The 27,202-nt window shown below is 44.2% G+C and overlaps 1 protein-coding gene across 3 annotated transcripts in view; it reads left to right on the top strand.

Annotated features, from left to right (window-relative positions):
* The window catches only part of LOC111949527 (beta-1,3-glucosyltransferase), a 147,192-nt gene that overhangs the window by 110,888 nt on the left and 9,102 nt on the right, over positions 1-27,202 (top strand). For all 3 annotated transcript variants that reach the window (XM_070433940.1, XM_070433939.1, XM_023966787.3), the window contains 4 exons: positions 7,008-7,077; positions 7,554-7,667; positions 21,904-22,003; positions 22,388-22,507. In XM_070433940.1, the coding sequence (XP_070290041.1) occupies positions 7,008-7,077; positions 7,554-7,667; positions 21,904-22,003; positions 22,388-22,507 (404 nt within the window). The remainder of the gene's footprint in view (positions 1-7,007; positions 7,078-7,553; positions 7,668-21,903; positions 22,004-22,387; positions 22,508-27,202) is intronic.

Below are 27,202 nucleotides of genomic sequence, written 5' to 3'. Positions count from 1 at the left end.
AAGATTTTCAAAAAGTAAGTGAATATTTAATATTTAATGTGAATGTATGAAACCTGTGCCGGTGGAAAAATATTTTGATGTGGTGCGCCATCATCAAACAATCGAATGGCATGTTTTCACTCTAATAGCTACTGTAAATCGGACACTGCAGTTAGATTAACAAGAATTTAAGCTTTCAGCCAATATAAGACACTTATATGTACCTAAATGTTTAAAATCCATAATATTTATGATTATTTATTTGAATTGTGCACCCTCCAGTTTCACCGGAAGTTGCCCCGCTAGCGGGACACCGATCCTTGAGAAGTTTTTTCAACAAGACATTTGTGGAGTGGTTGAAAAACGACTTTTAATGACTCCAACCTAAGTGTATGTAAACTTCCGACTTCAACTGTATGTTACTTTATCTCTAGTAACCCATTATACTTCCTTAACACTAGTGCTCTCTAGTAACAGCATATTCTGGAATAGTACTTTCTCCTTTCATATCTCCGCATACATAATAACGTTATACCATCAAACTCCACTGATGAGTCATGTTATCCTCATTATCTCTAATGAGTCATGTTACCCTCGATTGAGATACTGAGAAATGTTATCCTCTACCTGTTACTCTGGACCCTGATCTCTCTTTTGACGAACATATCAAGACTATGTCAAGGACAGATTTTTTCCATCCTTGTAACATTGCAAAAATCTAAAACTTTTTGTCCCAAAATTATGCAGAAAATCTAATCCATGTTTTTGTCACTTCTAGATTAGACTACTGCAATTCTCTACTCTCCGGCTACCTGGATAAAGCACTAAATACACTTCAGTTAGTGCTAAACCCAGCTGCTAGAATCCTGACTAGAACCCACAAATGTTATCATATTACTCCAGTGCTAGAGCCTCTTAAAGCTAGGGCTGATTTCAAGGTTTTACTGCTAACCTACAAAGCATTACATGGGCTTGCTCCCACCTATCCGTTTGCTATGGTCACAAGATGCAGGCCTCCTTATTGTCCCTAGAATTTCTAAGCAAACAGCTGGATCCAGGGCTTTCTCCTATAGAGCTCCATTTTTATGGAATGATCTGCCTGTCCATGTGAGAGACGCGGACTCGGTCTCAACCTTTAAGTCTTTACTGAAGACTCATCTCTTCAGTAGGTCCTATGATTGAGTGTAGTGTGGCCCAGGAGTGCGAAGGTGAACGGAAAGCCACTGGAGAGACGAACTATCCTTGCTGTCTCTGCCTCGCCGGCTCCCCTCTCTCCACTGGGATTCTCTGCCTCTGACCCTATTACGGGGGCTGAGTCACTGGCTTACTCGTGACCTTCCATGCCATCCCTAAGAGAGGGTTGAGTCACAGACGTGAACTTCCTCTCCGGTTTTGCGCCCCCTCGGGCTCGTGCGGTGGAGTAGATCTTCGTGGGCTATACTCAGCCTACTCATGGTAGTAAATTGGTGGTCTGTTGGTATCACTCTAGTGGTGTGGGGGCTGTGCTTTGGCAAAGCGGGTGGGGTTATATCCTGCCTGGTTGGCCCTGTCTGGGGGTATCATCGGACGGGGCCACAGTGTCCCCTGACCCACCCCAGTCTCCAGTATCTATGCTGCAATAGTCTATGTGTCGGGGGGCGAGGGTCAGTCTGTTATATCTGGTGAAATTCTCCTGACTTATCTGGTGTCCTGTGTGAATTTACGTATGCTCCTTCTAATTCTCCTTCTCCCCCTCCCTTCCCAGAGGACCTGAACCCTAGGATCATGCCTCAGGACTACCTGGCCTGATGACTCCTGGCTGTCCCCAGTCCACCTGGTCGTGCTGCTGCTCCAGTTTCAACTGTTCTGCTTGTGACTAGGGAACCCTGACCTGTTTACAGGATGTGCTACCTATCCAGGACCTGGTGTTTTTGACTCTCTCTCTACCGCACCAGCTTTCTCGACCTCTGAATGCTCGGCTATGAAAAATCAACTGACATTTACTACTGAGGCACTGACCTGTTGCACCCTCTACAACCACTGTGATTATTATCCTGCTGGTCATCTATGAACATTTGAACATCAAGTAGAAATATCTGGCCTTAATGGCTATGTACTCTTAAAATCTCCACCCGGCACAGCCAGAAGAGGACTGGCCACCCCTCAGAGCCTGGTTCCTCTCTAGGTTCCTGCCTTTCTAGGGAGTTTTTTCTAGCCACTGTGCTTCTACATCTGCATTGCTTGCTGTTTTGGGTTTTAGGCTGGATTTCTCTATAGCACTTTGTGACATCTGCTGATGTAAAAAGGGCTTTATGAATAAATGTGGTTGATTGATTGAGAGAGCCGATGGGCAGTGGTGGACTTAGGTATTTACATCCACACCCCCACATGTGCATCTTTAACGATTCCTAAATTCCTACAATAATAATAACACTTGTGCCATTATCAGTGGTTCAGACCACGTAGACATTTCTGTCATTACATCCTATGCCTCATATGTATCTTCAATGATTCTCTTTCTGCTTCTTCCTATACATATAAAACACCCCGTGCTCAATGACACTCGTGCTAGTAGTCCCAGACTACGATGGGTGGTGGTGGACGGAATCCCTAGATAACCATAGTTAGCGTTATAGATCGAAAAACTTATTTCACACAGCTCTCATTTACTCAGTACTTAATAGCTAAATTTCATTCCTTTAATTATCCAATTTTCAAGCCACTTATTATCCAAATTTCAATCAATCAGCTTATCCACATTTCAATCAGCTTAACATGTGCTTTCCACTCTCACACAACTTTCACATCCACATTTACTCCCAAACACACTCGGTAATCTCCCTTATTACCCATTTGCACCATATGTATCTTTCACAAACTATTAGAAGTGGCTGCAGACCACTTAGACACTTCTCCTATAAATGCCTACAGACAGCTGCCATGGTACCGTTACGCCCTTGCTCTAGTCTTCTCATAAGACTAGTGAATAGCCTTTCTCTCTATAAGACTATGGGTACCTTATTTTGCATTATTCGCCATCATTTTATTGGTTTTATTATATATCTTTTTTTTTACACAAATTCATTTAAATTGACTCAAAGACAGTCCCTCAATTGTTCGCGGATAATGTGTCTCCTCCTGGGCAGCTCACAGTAAGGGTCTGGTCTGGGCGGGTCTCGTCCTCTTTTGGTCAGACGGGAATTTCCCTCACGCTTCATAAATTGCGCCACCGGTTTTCCTCACAGACCTCCACTGGAAAGCTCTGCAGGCAGAATCAATCATCCTGTTCTTGACGCCAAAATTTTTGGGAAATTCTACACAGGGACGTTCAAAGTCAATCTTCAATGAGTCATTGTTTATTAACAGTGTGGCGCACAGCTGGTCAGCCACCAGGGGGAGACTCGTCGAGGCCTGGTGAGACGGAGTATACATCATGAGGCGATGCCTCCATCTGCTGGACATGCCAGGTCTCGACGGGCTCTCCGCCCAGGACTAATTGGGGCTGATTGAGGAGTTGGTGAGTAATCAAGGGCTGATTGTTCTATGGACCTCGCAAAGAAGTTGTGGGAAGCCCAACCGACCCCATTACGCAGCATGGTAGAGCACGTGAAGACGATGAGGGAGCGGATGACAGCCATATGGCCCATCGTGAGGGAACATATGGAGAAGGCCCAACGCCCCCAGCCCAGGTCTACAATCGGGGAGCCCAGCCCCGAGAATTCCAGGTGGGAGACAGGGTGCTGGTCTTAAATCCCCACGGCCGAAAGTAAGTTCCTGGCAACATGGCACGGACCATACAAGGTGGTCGAGAAATGGGACCTGTCAATTACCGCGTACGGCAACCGGGGAGACGGAAACCTCAACAGATTTACCACGTGAACCTGTTGAAGAAGTGGCACGAGAGGACAGCCTTGGCCGTGTTATGGTCGGGACCCAGGACGCCAACGGTACTGAGCAATGAGGACCTCGACCCGGCCCAGAAGCAAGAGCTCAGGAGGCTTGTCGATCGGAACACGGCCGTACCCGGCCCGGTGCGGAATCCGTACCCGGCCCGGGCGAAACGGTAAGAAAGAGGCCATATCGGATTCCGGAGGCCCGAAGGAAGGCCGTGAAACAAGAAGCGGAGGCTATGCTGAGGATGGGGGTCATTGAAGAGTCCCACAGTGCATGGTGCAGCCCAATTGTGTTGGTGCCCAAACCGGACGGTAGCCTCCGCTTCTGTAACGATTTCCGGGGGCTGAACGACATCAGCTTGTTCGACACATATCCCATGCCGAGGGTGGATGAGCTCATCGACCGATTGGGAAAGGCCCGGTACATCAGCTCCCTTGAACCTGACCAAAGGATATTGGCAGGTACCGTTGGCAGCCTCCTCCAGGGAGAAGACGATGTTCTCGACACCAGACGGTTTGTATCAGTACCAGGTGCTCCCGTTCGGTCTCCATGGAGCCCCACCCACATTTCAACGGGTGATGAACAAAGTACTTCGACCACCCCAGTTGTACGCAGCGGCCTATTTGGATGACATCATCATCCAAACCCAAGGTTGGAAAGAGCACTTGATGCACCTCCGGTGCTGGATGCGCTCAGACAAGCCGGGTTGACCGCAAACCCCAAGAAGTGCAAACTAGGTTTCGAGGAGGTGGAGTACCTGGGGTATTTGATCGGACGGGGGAACGTCAAGCCCCAGGAGAGGAAGGTTCAAGCGGTGCGTGACTGGCCCGTTCCACGCACCAAAACACAGGTCAAGTCCTTCCTGGGACTGGCAGGATACTATAGCCGATTTATCTTCAACTTTGCGGCTATAGCTTCCCCCCTCACCGATCTAACCAGGGCCTGCCTCCCGAAATCAGTGAAATGGACGAACGAGACAGAAGCGGCGTTCAGCCGTCTGAAGGAAGCGCTGTGCTCCCATCCGATTCTCGTAACGCCCGATTTCCAGGTGCCGATGGTGGTCCAGATGGATGCGTGTGATACGGGACTAGGCGCCGTTCTGTCCCAGATACACGATGGGGAGGAGCACCCCATCATGTACATCAGCAGAAAGCTGGTTCCTAGAGAGAAAAAGTACTCCGTTGTGGAGAAAGAGTGTCTAGCGGTGAAGTGGGCTCTAAACACTCTCAAGTATTACCTGTTGGGTACCCACTTCACCCTGGTCACGGACCATGCTCCCCTGGTCTGGATGGCCAGGGGAAAGGACACAAACGATCGGGTTACCAGGTGGTTCTTGTCCCTTCAACGCTTCTCTTTTTCTGTTGTGCACAGGTCAGGGGCTAAGCATGGAAACGTGGATGCCCTATCGAGAAGGGAGACGTACGTCGCACTAACGACAGTCCCCGCCCACACAGAGCCGTGTGGCGTACAGCTGGTCAGCCACCAGGGGGAGACTCGTCGAGGCCTGGTGACAGACGGAGTATACATCACGAGGCGATGATTCCATCTGCTGGACGTGCCAGGTCTCGACGAGCTCTCCGCCCAGGACTAATTGGGGCTGATTGGGGAGTTGGTGAGTAATCAAGGGCTGATTGCTCACCAGCTGTACAAGCCCCATAAAGCTGCTAGAAGGGCAGCACACAGGGGAGGACTGGGGGAAGTAAGGTGACTTCCATGTAGTTGGAGACGGTGCCCGAGCTAAGACGAGGGAGTTTGAGTTTGTGTGCCCAACAGGATACAGCAAGACCCGGAGCCCAGAAGACGGTATCCCGGAGAGGGTCTCATGGGGGAGACCTATCCTTTTCTTTTGATTTATTATTAAATAAACACCCTTGATACCAAGCTAATCATACTCTGTCTGTGTCTGATCTGTGTAAACGTCTTGACCCAATCCCCTGGTCTGCCACAACAGGTAACTGGAGAGGTTCCAACAAACTTGATGCACCATAGTACACATCTGTCAGGAGCTCTTCTGGGGCAGTCCCGTTAGATTTCTTATATACTGCAGACAAGTTATATTTGCATGATTTAGCTTATTCGTTATTCATAATTAATTAATCATTAACGTTTGCTTCATTCATGTGACCAACCAATACTGGTTCATGCATGTGACAGACCAATACCTGATGAGGCTTCTTCTCTAAGCTGGGACCTTGAAACTGATATCTTTCATTCTCAAAACAATGGTCTAGGCGTACTGCTAAATTGCAATCACTGATAGTGAGGATTCATTCATCAGTCACTAGCATGAACACAGAAATTGGTTATTAGAAAAGCACGAACATAAAATGTTAATCACATACGCTTTCTCCTTCTCTCTCATTCCCCTTAGGGAGAGAGATCCAGGGCTATCTTGGCTCTCTCTCTCCAGTTAGTCTTCTATCCTTCCTCCCTCCTACTCCTACTCCCTCATTTTAATTTAAATTAAAAAAAAATATTTAATTATGTTTTAATTACATTTTTTGTCATTTAGCAGATGCTCTTATCCAGAGCGAGTGCATACATTTTCATAATTTCATAACTCCCTCCTACCCTTTCTCAACCTCTCATTTCTGGCTTGTTCCTTTTATTCTCTCTTCTATCTTTCCTCCCTCCTACCCTTCCTCCCTCCTACCCTTTCTCCACTTCATCTTCCCACTAACCTGGTTGTTGCCAGAGCTCTAATATGCCGAGAAGATGGTGATAACACATTGGGTGTGTCCCAAATTCCACCCTGTTCCCTACTGGCCCTGGTCAAAAGTAGTGCACTACATGGGGAATAGTGTGCCGTTTGAGATGCAGCCATAAAGCAGAAGGCCTTGAGCCTCACAGAGAGGCCTCATCAGCCTGAGAGCCACAGATAGACAGGCAGGAGGTCTGAGCACTTAAATAAAGACGGCCAATTCACATTTCACTCAACTAATAACCTAATAACCTGTGTCATCTTGAGGAGATATTGCAATATTCACGAGTACAATTCAACACGGGGCAGGGAATTGGAAAAATTCACCATCTCAATAGTGCTTCAACAATGATAACAGCTCCTCTCCTAGGATGTATGTTCCTTCAATAGGGTGCAGTGTTTTTCCTGACCACGTGACCTGACCAGGAAAAACTTTTTCCTGTTTTTTTTACAGGGGGAGCCTGTAAAGAAGGAAGACATCTTTGTCGCTGTGAAAACTTGTAAGAAGTTTCACACTGAGAGGGGTGAGTCAGATCTTTGAAGCTCCTCTGAAGCTCTGGGGTGGTGAAACTCAGACAGGGTCCATAATGTTCGTAAAATATTCATGTCGACATTTTCTCTATTCTTCTAAAAGAGTGTATTTTTTGCCTTTTGAGATGTGTGCCTGGTAAAGTGCTGACTCTGTCAGGTCTGGTTTAACTCTCAGCACAAGATGTCAGTCACCAACTTGCTTTGACTTGGCTGTTTGAATTTCGGAAGCACCCGGAAAATTCGACATCAGCTCCGGCTGACATGTCGGTCACAGCTAATTGTTCTGATTATAATAATTAAATCATGTTTATTTCAAAAAGTTCTGTGAAAGACAAGTTATATGTTTTTAACATTCATAATGAATAATGCTGCAAGTTTTCTGTATACAGAAGCCTGATTCTTCTGACTATGGTAGTGTGGAAGTGTTGAGCTGTATTGTTTTACCTGTCGTTCTTTTGTCCTGCCCCAGTCCCAGTGGTGAAGAAGACGTGGGAGAGAGAGGCATCTCTGTTGGAGTATTACAGTGACCACACTGACCCCTCCATACCTACCATCGACCTAGGAGTCCCCAACACAGAGAGAGGTGAGTTAGTCCAGGGCCTGTATCCATAAAATGTCTCAGAGTTGGAGTGCTAATCTAGGATCACTTTTGCCTAATTTAGATATGAATAATTATTAAGATTACATGGACAGGGAGGACCTGGTCCTAGATCAGCACACTTAATCTGAGATGCAATGTGAATACAGGCCCTGCTCCCATCCACATATCCACTCTAGTCAGGACATGTTGCAATTGGGACAATTTTATGCAATTTCAAAAGTACAGTTGAACAGTTCAGAGTTGATTTTGTTCAAAGATAAAGATCGCTAAATAATGTGTATGAAGCTAAGATCTAAGATAATTCACTTCATAAAAATCTAAGTTTGTCGGATGTTTTTAGTTCTCTTATTTCGAGATGACATTATGTCGCATGCTAGCAGATGTGTAGATTCAGCTATATGCCCAAGTGAATTGAATAGATAAGGACTGAATTATTTCCTGATTTGATTCAGTCTGACAAACTCTGGCAGATGGCAAGTCTGATGCTACAGGTACAACAAGGCATGTTATACCAGTCTACCAATTGCACTACACGTTATATTGTGTTGTTATTATTTAATCAAGGTTAATTTGGCTTCCTGTCTGATCCTGCTCTCATAACATTTGGGATGCAACAAAGGGCTGTGGGAACATTTTGTGCCTCTGTTTTGCCACTGCTTTTTCATGAGGTTGTTAATTGGGTGTCTTGTCTGTGACAGATGAATTTACTAAAATTTCAGCTCTCATCTTTTCCACGGTTCTCAATGTCAAACGACGAAAGCCGGATTGTTTTTTTTTTCTCATGATTGCGACCTGGGTCATTTTCATTCAGGACTATTGTGACAGACTGCATCTATTGAAGTGTAAGAGATAGTAACAATGTCAGCATGACTTCAGGTAGACCTGTTAATAATGTCGAATATGCCCACAGTAGCAGGAATTTGAATATGCTGGCTCGATCAGATGTTGTGTCATTTGATAGATTCAGTCTTAAATACTAATAGTCTTAAGATACTGTAAGATTTCGATACGATTTAGTCTTATCAGGTGGAAATGCCCAACTTTTAGGATGGTTTTGGAATGAATATGGAAACCTCCGATTCAATCAGTACCACTTCTCTGCGAGTAAATTACCGTTATTGACTTGAGTTTTATAGAAGAGTTCAAGTAAACTCTGAATAGGGTTGTTAGCTATCAACCTTGCTCTCTTCTGATTTTATCTTAATTATGACAATTTCACCTATCAATTCTCCAATGGGAAAGGGTCAGGGGAAGGGAATGGTGTGTAATGGAATGCTTGTGCTGTAATATGCAGTAAATCAGTGTATCTGGAACAGACAAAGCCAACACTCTTTCTTTCACGCACAATCCAACAGAGCCGGGGCTGTGTAATCACCCTACTTATCATTATTCAACGGCACGCTAAATCGGAAATCAAAAACCTTGGTTGGCCTTGGCGTAGCGCTGGCATGGAAAGCTCATTCACCACTCTGTCATCATTCCAAATGGCACCCTATTCACTACATAGTGCACTACTTTTAACCAGACACTTATTTTATTTCTGTCAACATTCAACTGGTAAAAGTTGATTGTCATATGATTAAGAGAAGAAAATGGCCTTAAAAGGGGCAGCTCCCTATTTTAATGTTGATGTCTATTTAACAGACTGTTAAATTCTGTTAAATAGCCATCACTAACACATTAGAGGCTGCTGCCCTATATACATATACTTGGAATCACTGGTCACTTTAATAATGGAACACTAGACACTTTTAAAAAAAAGAATACATATTTTGCAATACTCATCTCATGTATATACTGTATTCTATCCTATTCTACTGTATCTACAGTTGAAGTCGGAAGTTTACATACACTTAGGTTGGAGTCATTAAAACTCGTTTTTCAACCACTCCACAAATGTATTGTTAACAAACTATAGTTTTTGCAAGTCGATTAGGACATTTACTTTGTGCATGACAAGTAATTTTTCCAACAATTGTTTGCAGACAGATTATTTCACTTATAATTCACTGTATCACAATTCCAGTGGGTCAGAAGTTTACATACACTAAGTTGACTGTGCCTTTAAACAGCTTGGAACATTCCAGAAAATTATGGCATGGCTTTATAAGCTTCTGATAGGCTAATTGACATCATTTGAGTCAATTGGAGGTGTACCTGTGGATGTATGTCAAGGCCTACCTTAGAACTCAGTGCCTCTTTGCCAGACATCATGGGAAAATCAAAAGAAATCAGCCAAGACCTCAGAAAATAAATTGTAGACCTCCACAAGTCTGGTTCATCCTTGGGAGCAATTTCCAAACGCCTGAAGGTACCACGTTCATCTGTACAAACAATAGTACGCAAGTATAAACACCATGGGACCACACAGCCGTCATACCGCTCAGGAAGGAGACGCGCTCTGTATCCTAGAGATGAACGTACTTTGGTGCAAAAAGTGCAAATCAATCCCAGAACAACAGCAAAGGACCTTGTGAAGATGCTAGCAGAAACAGGTACAAAAGTATCTATATCCACAGTAAAACGAGTCCCATATCGACATAACCTAGCCGCTCAGCAAGGAAGAAGCCACTGCTCCAAAACCGCCCTAAAAAAGCCAGACTACGGTTTGCAACTGCAAATGGGGACAAATATCGTACTTTTTGGAGAAATGTCCTCTGGTCTGATGAAACAAAAATAGAACTGTTTGGCTATAATGACCATTGTTGTGTTTGGAGGAAAACGGGGGAGGCTTGCAAGCTGAAGAACACTCTCACAAACGTGAAGGACAGGGTGGCAACATCATGTTGTGGGGGTGCTTTGCTGCAGGAGGGACTGGTGCACTTCACAAAATAGATGGCATCATGAGGAAAGGAAAACTATGTGGATATATTGAAGCAACATCTCAAGACATCAGTCTGGAAGTTAAAACTTGGTCGCAAATGGGTCTCCCAAATGGACAATGACCCCAAGCATACTTCCAAAGTTGTGGCAAAATGCCTTAAGGACAACAAAGTCAAGGTATTGGAGTGGCCATCACAAAGCCCTGACCTCAATCCCATAGAACATTTGTGGGCAGAACTGAAAAAGCATGTGCGAGCAAGGAGGCCTACAAACCTGACTCAGTTACAACAGCTCTGTCAGGAGGGAATGGGCCAAAATTCACCCAACTTATTGTGGGAAGCATGTGGAAGGCTGCTCTAAACGTTTGACCCTGTCACGACTCCGACCGAGGCAGGCTCTCCTTCCCGTTCGGGTGGCGCTCGGCGGTCGTCGTCACCGGCCTATTAGCTGCCACTGATCCTTTTCTCCCCCTCCTTATGTGTTTATTGGTTACACCTGTTTTGTGTTTGTGCTTAATTAGTTGGGCTTTATCAGTCAGCCGGCCCGCCCGTTTCTTTGTGCGGGATTGTTAGTGTGTAAGCTTGGTGTTTGTTCGGACTACGTGTTTATGTATGTTCGAGTTTGTTTACTGGACTGTTTTTCGTTCCCCGTGTCTGGGGCAGTTTACGTAGAGCACCCAGTGTATTAGTGGGGTGGCCGAAGTGCCGTGTTTCATTAAAAGGAACATTGTTATTGAATCCTCTGTTTTTTCTGCGCCTGACTTCGCACTCCGACACCCAGTCCTTACAGACCCAAGTTAAACAATTTAAAGGTAATGCTACCAAATACTAATTGAGTGTATGTAAACTTCTGACCCACTGGGAATGTGATGAAAGAAATAAAAGCTGAAACAAATCATTCTCTCTACTATTATTCTGACATTTCACGTTCTTAAAATAAAGTGGTGATCCTAACTGACCTAAGACAGGGAATTTGTACTAGGATTAAATATCAGGAATTGTGAAAACTGAGTTTAAATGTATTTGGCTAAGGTGTATGTAAACTTCCGACTTCAACTCTGTCTATGCCGCTCTGACATTGCTTGCCCAATGTTTATATATTCCTAATTCCATTCCTTTACTTTTGTGTGTGTTGTTGTGAAATTGTTAGATATTACCTCGCTGTCGGAGCTAGAAACTCTAGCATTTCGCTACACCCGCTATAACATCTGCTAAACACGTGTACTGTGTGTGACCAATAGCATTTGATTTGATATTATTTGACCCAATATTATGGCCATAGGATGAGCAAATGTATCTTGTTGAGATTTAATTGTGAAAAAAACTTTGTGTGATCTGAGTCTCATTTATGAGTTTCTCTTATTTTAACTACAGTAGTCATGTCACCACCCGGTCAGCTACAGTGAGTCCTCCTACCATTACCTCCTACCATTACATTTGTTCATATCCTTTGCTAGTTACTGCGCTATTAGCCCAGTTATAGATAAGTGCATAGTCAGCAATAGAGGAGTGATTGCTTCCGACAAGAACACAAAACGTGTACATTTCTAGACACCTTTGAAAGCGAGTCGGGGAAAGAGCTTTTTTTGGTCTGAAGAGGCAGTGTTGTATTTTGAGACTGGCTTGAAAAAGCTAAGTAGCCAATAGACAGTGTGTAGCATAATTTCTCTGATTTTCTGTAATAATGGAATGGGAATAATAATGTTTTATTTTGTAAAGTGTTTTTTTTTCTTCTTCAAAGGTCAAAGGTAGGCCTACATTGAACACCACACATTCGCCGCTACTGTAGGCTGAATGATAGCACAGCTATTTCCATGTTAAAATGTTATGGGATGCATTTTCTCCATTGTTTTTGAAGGTAGGCAACTCTGGTAGGCCTACATTCTGATCAAATATCCACAGTAGTCTACTTGGCCACTGTTAAAACTAACTTTAATTGGGTACAGCCTCAGTGTTCACAGTCATTTTTTTTCTTGTGTTGGACCCTATTTCTTCCTAGTTAAGAAATAAGAGGTAGCCCTACTGTACCTGTTTGACAGACAGAATTATAGTCGACTATCCTATATATTTTCTCAGCCAATTCCTTCAGTCACCAGCCCCTCCTTAAAAAACAAGGTGCTTTTTCTCTGTGCATACCTCGTAGTGGGGTAGGCTAAATAAATACAACAGAATTGTGCAAATTATAAGAATAGTGATAAAGGAAGCGAAATATGCTGTGTAGATCATGCCCAGAGCTCATGGTTGAGCCGTAGCAAAATTAGAGCTGGAGAGTGGGCCAACACTCCCAACTTTTTTTTCAATTATCTCAGCACTCCAGCCAAGTTACGCATGCGGGTCTCCTCACTTAACTCAACTCACATGCTCTGGTGTTGTATTAAAAAATATTATTCTTGTCTCCCATTCATGTAAAATTACATGAAATGTGTTTATCAAAGACTATATTTTCTCGGATCCCCAAATACGATGATAGATTCAAGCAATGCTTTTATCACACTGAACAAAAATTGAAATGCAACATGCAACACTTTTATTGGTTGGGAATACAGATGTGTATCAGATACCTAAAAAAAAAAGGTAAGGGCGTGGATCAGAAAATCAGTCAGTATCTGCTGTGACCACCATTTGCCTCATGCAGCACGACACATCTCCCTCACATACAGTTTATCAGGGTGTCGATTGTGGCCTGTGGAATGTTGTCCCACTCCTCTTCAATTGAAGTGCGAAGTTGCTGGATATTGGCGGGAACTGGAACATGCTGTTGTACATGTCGATCCAGAGCATCCGGAACATGCTCAATGGGTTTAATGTCTAGTGAGTATGGTATCAGCAAACCGCTCGCCCACACGACGCCATACACGCAGTCACACAAATCAGGCCTTCATGGTCGAATTGCTGCTGCAAAAAACCACTATTAATAAGAAGAAGAGACTTGCTTGGGCCAAAAAACACGAACAATGGACATTAGACCAGTGGAAATCTGTCCTTTGGTCTGTTGAGTCCAAATTTGAGATTTTTGGTTCTAACCGCAGTGAGACGCAGAGTAGGTGAACGGATGATCTCCACATGTGTGGTTCCCACCGTGACATGGAGGAGGTGTGATGGTGTGGGGTTGCTTTGCTGGTGACACTGTCTGTGATTTATTTAGAATTCAAGGCACATTTAACCAGCATGGCAACCACAGCATTCTGAAGCGATACGCCATCCCATCTGGTTTGCGCTTAGTGACCCAAAACAAACCTTCAGTCTGTGTAAGTGCTATTTGACCAAGAAGGAGAGTGATGGTGCTTCATCAGATGACCTGGCCTCCACAATCACCCGACCTCAACCCAATTGAGATGGTTTGGGATGAGTTGGACTGTAGAGTGAAGGAAAAGCAGCCAACAAGCACGCAGCATATGTAGGAACTCATTCAAGACTGTTGGAAAAGCATTCCTCCTGAAGAAAATGTCAAGAGTGTGCAAAGCTGTCATCAAGGCAAAGGGTTTGAAGAATCTGAAATATAAAATATGTTCGATTTTTTTAAACACTTTTTTTGGTTACTACATCATTCCATATGTGTTATTTCATAGTGTTGATGTCTTCACTATTATTCTACAATGTAGAAAATAGTAAAAATAAAGAAAAACCCTTGAATGAGTAGGTGTGTCCAAACTTTTGACTTGTACTGTATCTATAGTAATGAAATTGGTGCATACTACTTATTTGTCAACCAAAGACAGATCGGCTCTTGTTGTCAAATTGACTGGGCCTGAGCCGCACGCTAACCGAATCAGTTAGCTTACGGAGACGCTCAAATTGACTGGAGCCACTCAAGTTGACTGGGCCTAAGACTAACGCTAACCGATTGTGGCACAATCCATTAGCGTGCGGTACTCAGGAAGTGTAAAGTGGATGTTGTTCCCACTGTGACAATTAAAACCTATCCGAACCTAAAGCCATGGATAGATGTCAGCATTTCGCGCAAAACTGAAAATGTGAATCACCACATGTTGGTAAAGCATTCTTCCTGAAGCTTCTTGAGAAAATGCCAAGAGTGTGCAAAGCTGTCATTAAGGCAAAGGGTGGCTACTTTGAAGAATGTGAAATATAAAAGGTATTTTGATTTGTTTAACACTTTTTTGGTTTCTACATGATTCCATATGTGTTATGTTATAGTTTTGAGGTCTTCACTACAATGTAGAAAATTTTACAAAATAAAGAAAAACCCTTGAATGAGTACGTGTGTCCAACTTTTGGCTGGTACTGTATATTTATACTCTTTTTGTGTATATTATTGTGTACTGTTATATATTTCTGCACTATTTGAGTTAGGAACACAAGCATTTTGCTACACACGCAATAGCATCTGCTAAATATGTGTATCCGACCAATGACATTTGATTTGATTTATACAAATTGCTCAGCCCCAGTCAATTTGACAGTAAGAGATTTGCTGGCCACATTAACTTTAAAACTTAAACGTAAACTACGCCGTCAAGATGGGTGGGGGAACTAAAATGTTTTGCCCGAGAGGTGGTTTGCAAGCCCTGATACATCTGACAAACGTCAGAGCCGTTGTAGTACGATTCAATCTTAGTCCTGTGGTGATGCTTTGCCTCTCTGATGGTTCGTCGGAGGACAAAGCGTGATTTCTTTTAAGCGTCTGGATTAGTATCCCGCTCCTTGAAAGCGGCAGCTCTAGCCTTTAGCTCGGTGCGGATGTTTCCTGTAATCCATGGCTTCTGGTTGGGATATGTACGTACGGTCACTGTGGGGATGACATCGTCAATGCACTTATTGATGAAGCCGGTGACTCAATTTTTAATTTTATTTATCTAGTCAAGTCAGTTAAGAACAAATTCTTATTTTCAATGACGGCCTAGGAACAGTGGGTTAACTGCCTTATTCAGGGGCAGAACGACAGATTTTTACCTTGTCAGCTCGGGGATTCGATCTTGAAACCTTTCGGTTACTAGTCCAACGCTCTAACCACTAGGCTACCTGCCACCCCAATGCCATTGGATCACGTGAACATATTCCAGTGTGTGTTAGTAAAACAGTCCTGTAGCGTAGCATCCACGTCTTCAGACCACTTCCGTATTGAGTGAGTCACTGGTACTTCCTGCTTTAGTTTTTGCTTTTAAGCAGGAATCACGAGGATAAAGGATAGGAATACCTAGGATAGGATAAAGTAATCCTTCTACCCCCCCCCCCCCCCCCTTAGAGTTAGATGCACTATTGTAAAGTGGTTGTTCCACTGGACATCATAAGGTGAATGCACCAACTTGTAAGTCGCTCTGGATAAGAGCGTCTGCTAAATGACTTAAATGTAATGTAGATGTAATAAAGTTATGGTCAGATTTGCCAAATGGAGGGCGAGGCGGAGAGAGGGGTAACAAGACGAGGGTGCTACAGGGGAAGACAAGGAAAGAATGAGAGCACCTCGAGGGGACTGTTAAATTAAGCATGAGGGTCTGTGATTCTCTGTGATGGTGTGCTTGCCTATGGGGTATTTCACCATATCTCTCAGTCCCGATGGCTGGAGAGAGGACAGACGGGGATTCCGATGGCGATGAGCGACATTATTTCGCTGGGTTTCTTGCTGTTTGTTATGGAGTGTCCTCCTGTAACAGACTGCGATCCCTGGTCAAAAGTAGTGCACCATAAAGGAAATAGGGTGCCATTTAGGACGAAGTCTGTGCCGGTGGTATTATTACACAGTAAGTCGGACCCCAGCTAGCTTCACTGTGTAACTTTCTTCTTTTCCGTCTCCTGATTAGTCATTATATTGCTCCCTCACTCCCTCTAAGCCTACATTCATCTCCTCTGTTGTTGTACAGTATCTGACTTTTTTTGGCCAGATTGGATAAAGATTTGTCAATTAAATGTAATTCTAGTCAGACAGGGCATAATAGCTTTATTGATTTCCTCTCGCCTTAAGGATTCCCCTACTGTGACGGGAATGAGAGCTTTGATTCTGTGGACCATGTCTCTGAATTGAAATACATCTGGTCTGTRAAGTCAACCTGTCTCCAACAAGTTGTCGGACATTGTATTAAGTCTTTCAACAAAGTCAGTATGTGGCTACAGACAACAATCTAGCTTTCATGATCCAAGATGGCATAGCAGTCGGACGTCTGTTTTTGTCTTGTCCCTTCCCGTGTATATATCGCTTTCTTCGTATATATTTAAAAAGATATATATCTCAATTTCCATCTACGGATTGAACATAAAGTGGCTGTTCCACTGGATGTCATAAGGTGAATGCACCAATTTGTAAGTCGCTCTGGATAAGAGCGTCTGCTAAATGACTTAAATGTAAATGTAAATGTAAACATAATCTCCTGCAACCCGCCTCACCCAATGTGGTACGGATCTGCTATTTTTTATATTTTAGAAACGGAACCCCCATCAGAAGCTAGGAAGCTAACTAGCTGCTAGCTGTCAGTTAGCCACTGTTAGCGGTCATCACCGTTAACTCGGACATCAACCAGCCTAAGCCCGGTCAATTCCTGCCAGTCTGCACAGCGCGATATCAACCCAGAGCATATTGGACTGCTTTTTCTCTACCACATCTCTGGATTCCTACCGCAAGCTCTGAACCTTTGCACCGGATCATTGCACCTAGCTAGCTGCTATCTGAGTGGCTACTCCTGGCTAACGTCTCTGTCCCGAAGCAAGCACCAGTTAGCCTGGAGCTAGCCTCGAGCTAGGCCCATCTCCCAGCTAGCCGAAGAGGTCCATCAGCCAATTCTTGGGCTACAATAACTCTTTTACTAATTGCCTCAGACCCTTTACTGCCGACACGGAGCCCCGCCGATCCATCACGACTGGTTTGCCGACGGAACCGTCCGAGGGGGTTTCAACAGGCTCTTCCGTTGCGACGTCCACTGGAGGCCCATCTGCTAGCCTGCTAACCCCGGCCCACTAGCTGTCTGAATTGCCGTGTATCTAGCTCGCCAAGCTACTCACTGGACCCTATGATCCCTCGGCTACACATGCCTCTCCCTAACGTCAATATGCCTTGTCTATTGCTGTTTTGGTTAGTGATTATTGTCTTATTTCACTGTAGAGCCTCCAGCCCGGCTCAATATGCCTTAGCTAGCACTTTTGTTCCACCCCCCCACACGTGTGGTGACCTCACCTGGCTTAAATGGTGCCTCTAGAGACAAAACCTCTCATCGTCACTCAATGCCTAGGTTTACCTCCACTGTACTCACATCCTACCATACCCTTGTCTGTACCATACCCATACCCTTATGCCTTGAATCGCCCAAAAACCTACTTCTTTTACTCTGTTCCAAATGCACTAGATGACCAGTTCTTGTAGGCTTTAGCCGTACCCTTATCCTACACCACCTCTGTTCCTCTGGTGATGTAGAGGTCAACCCAGGCCCTGCAGCCTCCAGCACCACTCCCATTCCGCAGGCGCTCTCATTTATTGACTTTTGTAACTGTAAAAGTCTTGGTTTCATGCATGTTAACATTAGTAGCCTCCTCCCGAAGTTTGTTTTATTCACTGCTTTAGCACACTCCGCCAACCCGGATGTCCTAGCCGTGTCTGAATCCTGGCTTAGGAAGGCCACCAAAAATCCTGACATTTCCATCCCTAACTATACAATTTTCCGACAAGATAGAACTGCCAAAGGGGGTGGAGTTGCAATGTACTGCAGAGATAGCCTGCAGAGTTCTGTCATACTATCCAGGTCTGTGCCCAAACAATTTGAGCTTCTACTGTTAAAAATCCACCTTTTCAGAAATAAGTCTCTCACCGTTGCCGCTTGTTATAGACCCCCTTCAGCCCCCAGCTGTGCCCAGGACACCATATGTGAAATATATATCTTCAGAGTTCGTACTGTTAGGTGACCTAAACTGGGACATGCTTAACACCCCGGCCGTCCTACAATCTAAGCTAGATGCCCTCAATTATCAAGGAACCTACCAGGTACAACCCTAACTCTGTAACCATGGGCACCCTCTTAGATATCATCCTGACCAACTAGCACTCTAAATACACCTCTACTGTCTTCAACCAGGATCTCAGCGATCACTGCCTCATTGCCTGCGTGTGTAATGGGTCTGTGGTCAAACGACCACCCCTCATCACGGTCAAACGCTCCCTTAAACACTTCAATGAGCAGGCCTTTCTAATCGACCTGGCCCGGGTATCCTGGAAGGATATTGACCTCATCCCGTCAGTAGAGGATGCCTGGTTGTCTTTAAAAGTGCTTTCCTCGCCACCTTAAATAAGCATGCAATATTCAGAAAATTTTGAACTAAGAACAGATATAGCCCTTGGTTCACTCCAGATTTGACTGCCCTTGACCAGCACAAAAACATCCTGTGGCATTCTGCATTAGCATCGAATAGCCCCCGCGATATGCGACTTTTCAGGGAAGTCAGGAACCAATATACTCAGTCAGTTAGGAAAGCTAAGGCTAGCTTTTTCAAACAGAAATTTGCATCCCGTAGCACTAATTCCAAAAAGTTTTGGGACACTGTAAAGTCCATGGAGCTGCCATGGCACTGAGGATAGGAAACACTGTCACCATAAAATCTACGATAATCGATAATTTCAATAAACATTTTTCTATGGCTGGCATGCTTTCTCCACTTGGCTACCCCTACCCCTGGCCAACATCTCAGCACCCCTGTAGCAACTTGCCCAAGCCCCCCCCCCCCCCCGCTTCTCCTTCACCCAAATCCAGACCGCTGATGTTTTGAAAGAGCTGCAAAATCTGGATCCCTACAAATCAGCTGGGCTAGACAATCTGGACCACCCTCTCTTTCTAAAATGATCAGCCAAAATTGTTGCAACCCCATTACTAGCCTATTCAACCTCTCTTTCGTATCATCTGAGATACCCAAAGATTGGAAAGCTGCCGCGGTCATCCCCCTCTTCAAAGGGGGAGACACTCTAGTCCCAAACTGTTATAGACCTACAGTATATCACAAAAGTGAGTACACATATACTCAAATATTTACAAAAATGTGAGGGGTGTACTCACTTTTGTGATATACTGTATATCCATCCTGCCCTGCCTTTCTATCATTTTCGAAAGCCAAGTTAACAAACAGATCACCGACCATTTCGAATCCCACCTTACCTTCTCCACTATGCAATCTGGTTTCCGAGCTGGTCATGGGTGCACCTCAGGCATGCTCAAGGTCCTAAACGATATCATAACTGCCATCGATAAAAGACAGTACTGTGCAGCCGTCTTCAACGACCTGGCCAAGGCTTTCGACTCTGTCAATCACCGCTATCGGCAGACTCAACAGCCTTGGTTTCTCAAATGACTGCCTCGCCTGGTTCACCAACTACTTCTCAGATAGAGTTCAGTGTGTCAAATCGGAGGGCCTTTTGTCCGGACCCCTGGCAGTCTCTATTGGGGTGCCACAGGGTTCAATTCTCGGGCCGACTCTTTTCTCTGTATATATCAATGATGTCACTCTTGCTGCTGGTGATTCTCTGATCCACCTCTACGCTGACAACACCGTTCTGTATACATCTGGCCCTTCTTTGGCCACTGTGCTAACAAACCTCCAAACGAGCTTCAACGCCATACAACACTCCTTCTGTGGCCTCCAACTGCTTTTAGTAAAACTAAGTGCATGCTCTTCAACCGATTGCTTCCCGCACCCTCCTGTCCGACTAGCATCACTTCTCTGGACGGTTCTGACTTAGAATATGTGGACAACTACAAATACCTAGGTGTCTGGTTAGACTGTAAACTTTCCTTCCAGACTCACATTCAGCATCTCAAATCCAAAATTAAATCTAGAATCGGCTTCCTATTTCGCAACAAAGCCTCCTTCACTCATGCTGACAAACATACCCTCGTAAAACTGACTATCCTACCGATCCTTGACTTCGGCGATGTCATTTACGAAACAGCCTCCAACACTCTACTCAGCAAACTGGATGTGGTCTATCACAGTGCCATCCGTTTTGTCACCAAAGCCCCATATACTACCCACCACTGCGACCTGTATGCTCTCGTTGGCTGGCCCTCACTACATATTTGTCGCCAAACCCACTGGCTCCAGGTCATCTGTAAGTCTTTGCTAGGAAAAGCCCCACCTTATCTCAGCTCACTGGTCACCATAGCAACACCCACCCGTAGCACGCATTCCAGCAGGTATATTTCACTGGTCATCCCCAAAGCCAACACTTCTTTTGGCCACCTTTCCATCCAGTTCTCTGCTGCCAATGACTGGAATGAATTGCAAAAATCACTGAAGCTGGAGACTTATACCTCCCTCTCTAACTTTAAGCATCAGCTGTCAGAGCAGCTTACCGATCACTGTACCTGTACACAGCCAATCTGTAAATAGCACAACCGACTACCTCATCCCCATATTGTTACTTATCCTTTTGCTCTTTTGCACCCCAGTATCTCTACTTGCACATCATCATCTGCACATCTATCATCTATCACATCTATCTGCACATCTAAATTGTAATTATTTCGCCTCTATGGCCTTAGCTCCCTACTCTTCTACATTTGCACACACTGTATGTAACAGCTTAACTTTAGTCCGTCCCCTCGCCCCGACCCGGGCGCGAACCAGGGACCCTCTGCACACATCAACAACTGACACCCACGAAGCCACGGCCCTTGCAGAGCAAGGGGAACCACTACTTCAAGGTCTCAAAGCGAGTGACGTAACCGATTGAAACGCTATTAGCGCGCACCACCGCTAACCATTTCACATCCGTTATACTCACCCCCCTTTCAACCTCCTCCTTTTCCGCAGCAACCAGTGATCCGGGTCAACAGCATCAATGCATCAATGCATGCATGTAACAGCTTAACTTTAGTCCGTCCCCTCGCCCCGACCCGGGCGCGAACCAGGGACCCTCTGCACACATCAACAACAGTCACCCACGAAGCATCGTTACCCATCGCTCCACAAAAGCCGCGGCCCTTGCAGAGCAAGGGGAACCACTACTTCAAGGTCTCAAAGCGAGTGACGTAACCGATTGAAACGCTATTAGTGCGCACCACCGCTAACTAGCTAGCCATTTCACATCCGTTACATGTACGTAGATTTTTCTATTGTGTTATTGACTGTACGTTTGTTTATGTGTAACACTGTGTTGTTGTTTTTGTCGCACTGCTTTGCTTTATCTTGGCCAGGTTGCAGTTGTAAATGAGAACTTGTTCTCAACTGGCCTACCTGGTTAAATGAAGGTGAAATAAAAAATAAAAAAAAATAAAAAAAAAGCTATATCCCACAGTCAATCTTAATCCTAACTCGGGATCCATGTGCACAATTATTTTTAGTTCTGGTTCTTGAGTGAGGATTCTAGATCTCAAATTAAGATCTGGACCTTTAATGTCCTGTCAAATGATGGGCAACCTCACATCCTAGAGTTACAGAAATGGTACTCTGTGTGTTTTGTTCCGCAGGTCATTGTGGGAAGACGTTTGCCATCTTGGAGAGGTATGTCAGCGACGCAGTGCCAAAGACGAGATGGCTTCTGGTGGTGGATGATGACACACTCATCAGGTAAGGCTCTCAGTACACACACACACATACACATGCACACACACATATACACACACATACACACACACACACACATACACACATACACACACATACAGACAGACAAACAAACAGACACAATGGCTGATGGTGTGTCTGAGTGATAGTTCCTCCTCAGTCCAAAATGGGTGTGTGTACACTTATGCCAAAACCCCTGATGCAGTGAAAAAGCTGTCAAAAAGAAAAGTACAAAAGTTGAAAGAACTTGTGTCAGGACTGCCTCCTGAGGGAAAAGTCAGCAAACGTATTATATTTTATTTAGTGCGGAAGTTACTGGATGTGGAGAGCAGTGCTTGTTTGCATTCGGTGTGTGTTTGTTTGTACATGCATGTGTACCCTCCCCAGCCTGCCCAGACTGCAGATGCTGCTGAGCTGTTACGACCCCTCTGAACCGGTGTGTCTCGGGGAGAGGTACGGCTACGGACTGGGCCAGGGAGGCTACAGCTACATCACCGGAGGAGGGGGGTGAGTCACTTACAACACTTGCATCCAAAATGGCACCCTATTCCCTTCACCGTACACTACTTTTGCTGGCCCTCGTCAAAGTAGTGTATTATGTAAGGGATAGGGTGCCTTTTGGGACTAAGCTAACATCTGACACAGACGTTTTGGATTCAGCAATTGATGTTAATTGAGACAGAGGCCATACTTTTAGAGCAGTGGTTCCCAACTCCGGTCCTCGAGTACCTCCAACTCCAGAGTTCTTCATGGGTCCAACAGACCCGAAATTCCGAGATCCGACCAGGGACCCGAGCGGGTCCGGGTCCTAAATTCTCACTTTTGTCTCGGATCACGTGCGCCTGCTGCTGAGGAGAGAGCAAGCGAGCGAGAGGGGCCTTGGCCTATAGGCTACTCTTGATTGCGCAGATGGAGGCCTTTTTCATTGAAGTAAATCTAAAGTTAGAGGAGAAAAAGTACAGTGAAAACTAGTCGACAAGTGAGTCCTCTGTGGGTACAAGTTGTAATATTCTCGTGAACAAAGGTGAGAAGAACATTGGTGCGGCCAAATGGACTGTGTGCAACTCGCTATTCAGGTTTGATGCAATTTTGTATTTATCATTATTATTATTATTGTGTATCATTATTATTATTGTAGGCATATTTCAAAATCTAAACCAGTTCTTCAAATATGTAGTGTTTAGATTACTTTTGTTGAGGCATTTTCATTGGATAAGTTGTTCGAACTGTCTTTTTTATTTTGTGCTCCGTGTTTGTGCTTTAGTTTACGATAGGTTACAAGTAGGTCTGTTGTAAAATAAATATTAATTGTCTATAGAGCTCGCCAGCTTGTAGTCCTAAAAAACGTAAATTAGTTACCTCTGGTTCGTTCAACCATTCCTAAGGGGGAAATTAATGGGAAAAGAATTGGAATAATTATAACATATAATTATTCCAATTAATGGAATAATTGCTCCCACGCCTCAGCGGGATCGACAGGCTCCCATGCCTCTGCCGGTTCGTCGGTATTTTACTCCCAGCCGGCTTGTCCAGCACCCGTGCCTCGGCCGGCCCGTCAGGCTTGCCCAGGTGGGCCGCAGGGTGGCACCCCTAGAGGGGAGGTACTGTCACGCCTCCTAGATAATCCTGTCTAACTTTTTTTTTTAAATATATAAATTGAAGTCGGAAGTTTACATAGACTTAGGTTGGAGTCATTAAAACTAGTTTTTCAATTACTACACTAATTTCTTGTTAACAAACTATAGTTTGGGCAAGTTGGTTAGGACATCTACTTTGTGCATGACACAAGTAATTTTTCCAACAATTGTTTACAGACAGATTATTTCACTTATAATTCAATGTATTACAATTCCAGTGGGTCAGAAGTTTACATGCACTAAGTTGACTGTGCCTTTAAACAGCTTGGAAAAATCCAGAAAATGATGTCATGGCTTTATAAGCTTCTGATAGGCTAATTGACATAATTTGAGTCAATTGGAGGTGTACCTGTGGATGTATTTCAAGGCCCACCTTCAAACTCAGTGCCTTGCTTGACATAATGGGAAAATCAAAAGAAATCAGCCAAGAATTGTGGACCTCCACAAGTCTGGTTCATCCTTGGGAGCAATTTCCAAACGCCTGAAGGTACCACGTTCATCTGTACAAACAATAGTATGCAAGTATAAACACCATGGACAACAGCGTCATACCGCTCAGGAAGAGACACATTCTGTCTCCTAGAGATGAACGTACTTTGGTGATCAATCCAGAAACAACAGCAAAGGCCTTGTGAAAGATGCTGGAGGAAACGGGTAAAAAGTATCTACAGTGAGCAAAAAAAGTATTTAGTCAGTCACCAATTGTGCAATTCTCCACTTAAAAGTAATTTTCATCATAGGTACACTTAACTATGAAGACAAATGAGGGGAAAAAAATGCAGAAATCATTGTAGGATTTTTTATGAATTTATTGCAAATTATGGTGAAATAAGTATTTGGTCACCTACAAACAAGCAAGATTTCTGGCTCTCACAGACCTGTAACTTCTTCTTCAACCTGTCTAGGCAGGGTTCCTCTAGGCGCCACTCCTCCACATTCCATGAAAAGGCAGAGTGTGAAATTCAAAAAATTTTTTTTTTAATATTTAACTTTCACACATTAACAAGTCAATACAGCTAATGAAAGATAAACATCTTGTGAATCCAGCCAACATGTCCGATTTTTAAAATGTTTTACAGCGAAAACACCACGTATATTTATCTTAGCTCACCACCAAATACAAAAAAGCACAGACATTTTTCACAGCACAGGTAGCATGCACAAAAAAGCATAGCGAATAAACCAGCAAAATATATAAATTTTTTCACTAACCTTCTCAAACTCCATCAGATGACAGTCCTATAACATCATATTACACAATACATATATGGTTTGTTCGAAAATGTGCATATTTAGAGCTGAATTCCGTGGTTATACATTGTAAACATGTAGCATCTTTTTCCCAGAATGTCCGGATCTATTTCTGACACCCACCTATTCTGACCAAATAACTATTCATAAACTTGACTAAAAAATACATGTTGTATAGGAAATGATAGATACACTAGTTCTTAATGCAATCGCCATGTTAGAATTCTAAAAATAACTTTAGTACGACATCCAGCTTACGTTATGGCGAGAGAGTGCCCAAAATCTGGGCGCAAACTAATAGTAAACAATTTTYGACAGATATATAAAATAACATCATAAATGGGTCCTACTTTTGATGATCTTCAACAGTCCCGTGTGGCTCAGTTGGTAGAGCATGGCGCTTGCAACGCCAGGGTTGTGGGTTCATTCCCCACGGGGGGACCAGGATGAATATGTATGAACTTTCCAATTTGTAAGTCGCTCTGGATAAGAGCGTCTGCTAAATGACTTAAATGTAATGTAAATGTACAAGTGGTCCTTTGTCCAGAACAATCGTTGTTTGGTTTTAGAATGGCCTTTTTCCCTCGCGAATTAGCAAGCAAAACTAGCCAAGTGCCGCTAAACTCTCCTTCGTGAACAAACGCAGTGAACGGAACACGCAAAAACCCCCGAAAAAAAAATAATAATCTGATTAAACTATATTGAAAAAACATACTTTACGATGATATTGTCACATTTATCAAATAAAACCAAAGCCGGAGATATTACACGTCTATAGGGAAAGCTTTTCAGAAGCCAAAGCTGATGTCCATCCCGCGTCATCCTGAACAGAGGAAATTGGGGTCCTGTCATTCCAAGAGGCCTCTTTTCACCATAGAAAGTGCTAGAGATCCCATTTCACCTCTCACAGCCTATTGACATCTAGTGGAAGGCGTATGAAGTGCATGTATAGTCATAAATCTCAAGCAAAATGATAGCCTGGAACAGAGCCTCGATTTGAGATTTTTCACTTTCTGACAGGAAGTTTGCTGCAAAATGAGTTCTGTTTTACTCACAGATATAATTCAAACGGTTTTAGAAACTTGAGAGTGTTTTCTATCCAATAGTAATAATAATATGCATATTGTACGAGCAAGAATTGAGTACGAGGCCGTTTGAAATGGGCACCTTTTATCAGAGCTACTCAATACTGCCCCTGCAGCCCAAACAGGTTAAGGTTGAGGGAGATAAAAGTCTCCAACTTCAGAGATTTTTGCAATTCGTTCCAGTCGCAGGCAGCAGAGAACTGGAAGGAAAGGCGTCCAAATGAGGTTTTGGCTTTAGGGATGATCAGTGAGATACACCTGCTGGAGCGCGTGCTGCGGGTGGGTGTAGCCATCGTGACCAGTGAACTGAGATAAGGCGGCACTTTACCTAGCATAGCCTTGTAGATGACCTGGAGCCAGTTTTCTGAACTACTTGTCAATCTGTGAACATGAGTATTTCTTAAGGCGGTTCAAGAATCCCTCAGTAGCCTCCGTGTTATGTCTAATGTATTCTTGCCTTGGCCTGGTACAACCAAAACTACTTTGCAGACAGAGTTCAGTGTGTCCAATCGGAGGGCATGTTGTCCGGTCCTCTGGCAGTCTCTATGGGGGACCACAGGGTTCAATTCTCGGGCCGACTCTTTTCTCGTATATATATCAATGATGTTGCTTCTTGCTGCGGCGATTCCTGATCCACCTCTACGCAGACAGACACCATCTGTATACTTCTGGCCCTTCCTTTGGACACTGTGCTATTCTAACCTCCAAACGAGCTTCAATGCCATACAACACTCCTTCCGTGGCCTCCAACTGCTTCTAAACGCTAGTAAAACCAAATGCTGCTTTCAACCCTTCGCTGCTGCCCCGCCACGCCGACTAGCATCACCACCTGGACGGTTTCCGACTAGAATATGTGGACATCTTATAAGTACCTAGTGTTGGCTAGACTGCAAACTCTCCTCTCCAGACTCATATCAACATCTCCAATCCCAAATCAAATCTAGAGTCGGCTTCTCTATTTCGCAACAAAGCCTCCTTCACTCACGCCGGCCAAACTTACCCTAGTAAACTGACTATCCTACCGATCCTCACTGACTTCGGCGATGTCATCTACAAAATAGCTTTCCATACTCTACTCAGCAAACTGGATGTGGTCTATCACAGTGCCATCCGTTTGTTTTACTGTAGGATAGCACCATTATATCGACTCCTGTCCAAATGCGACCCTGTGTAATGCCCTGAGTGGGCTGGCCTCTATACGCGGTACATGTTCGTCTGTTCAGAACCAC

Source organism: Salvelinus sp. IW2-2015, linkage group LG22 (genome assembly GCF_002910315.2).
Source record: "Salvelinus sp. IW2-2015 linkage group LG22, ASM291031v2, whole genome shotgun sequence".
NCBI classification, from domain to species: domain Eukaryota; kingdom Metazoa; phylum Chordata; class Actinopteri; order Salmoniformes; family Salmonidae; genus Salvelinus; species Salvelinus sp. IW2-2015.
The sequence above is the reverse complement of the archived record's forward strand: the minus strand, read 5'-3'. Positions and strand labels throughout refer to the sequence as shown.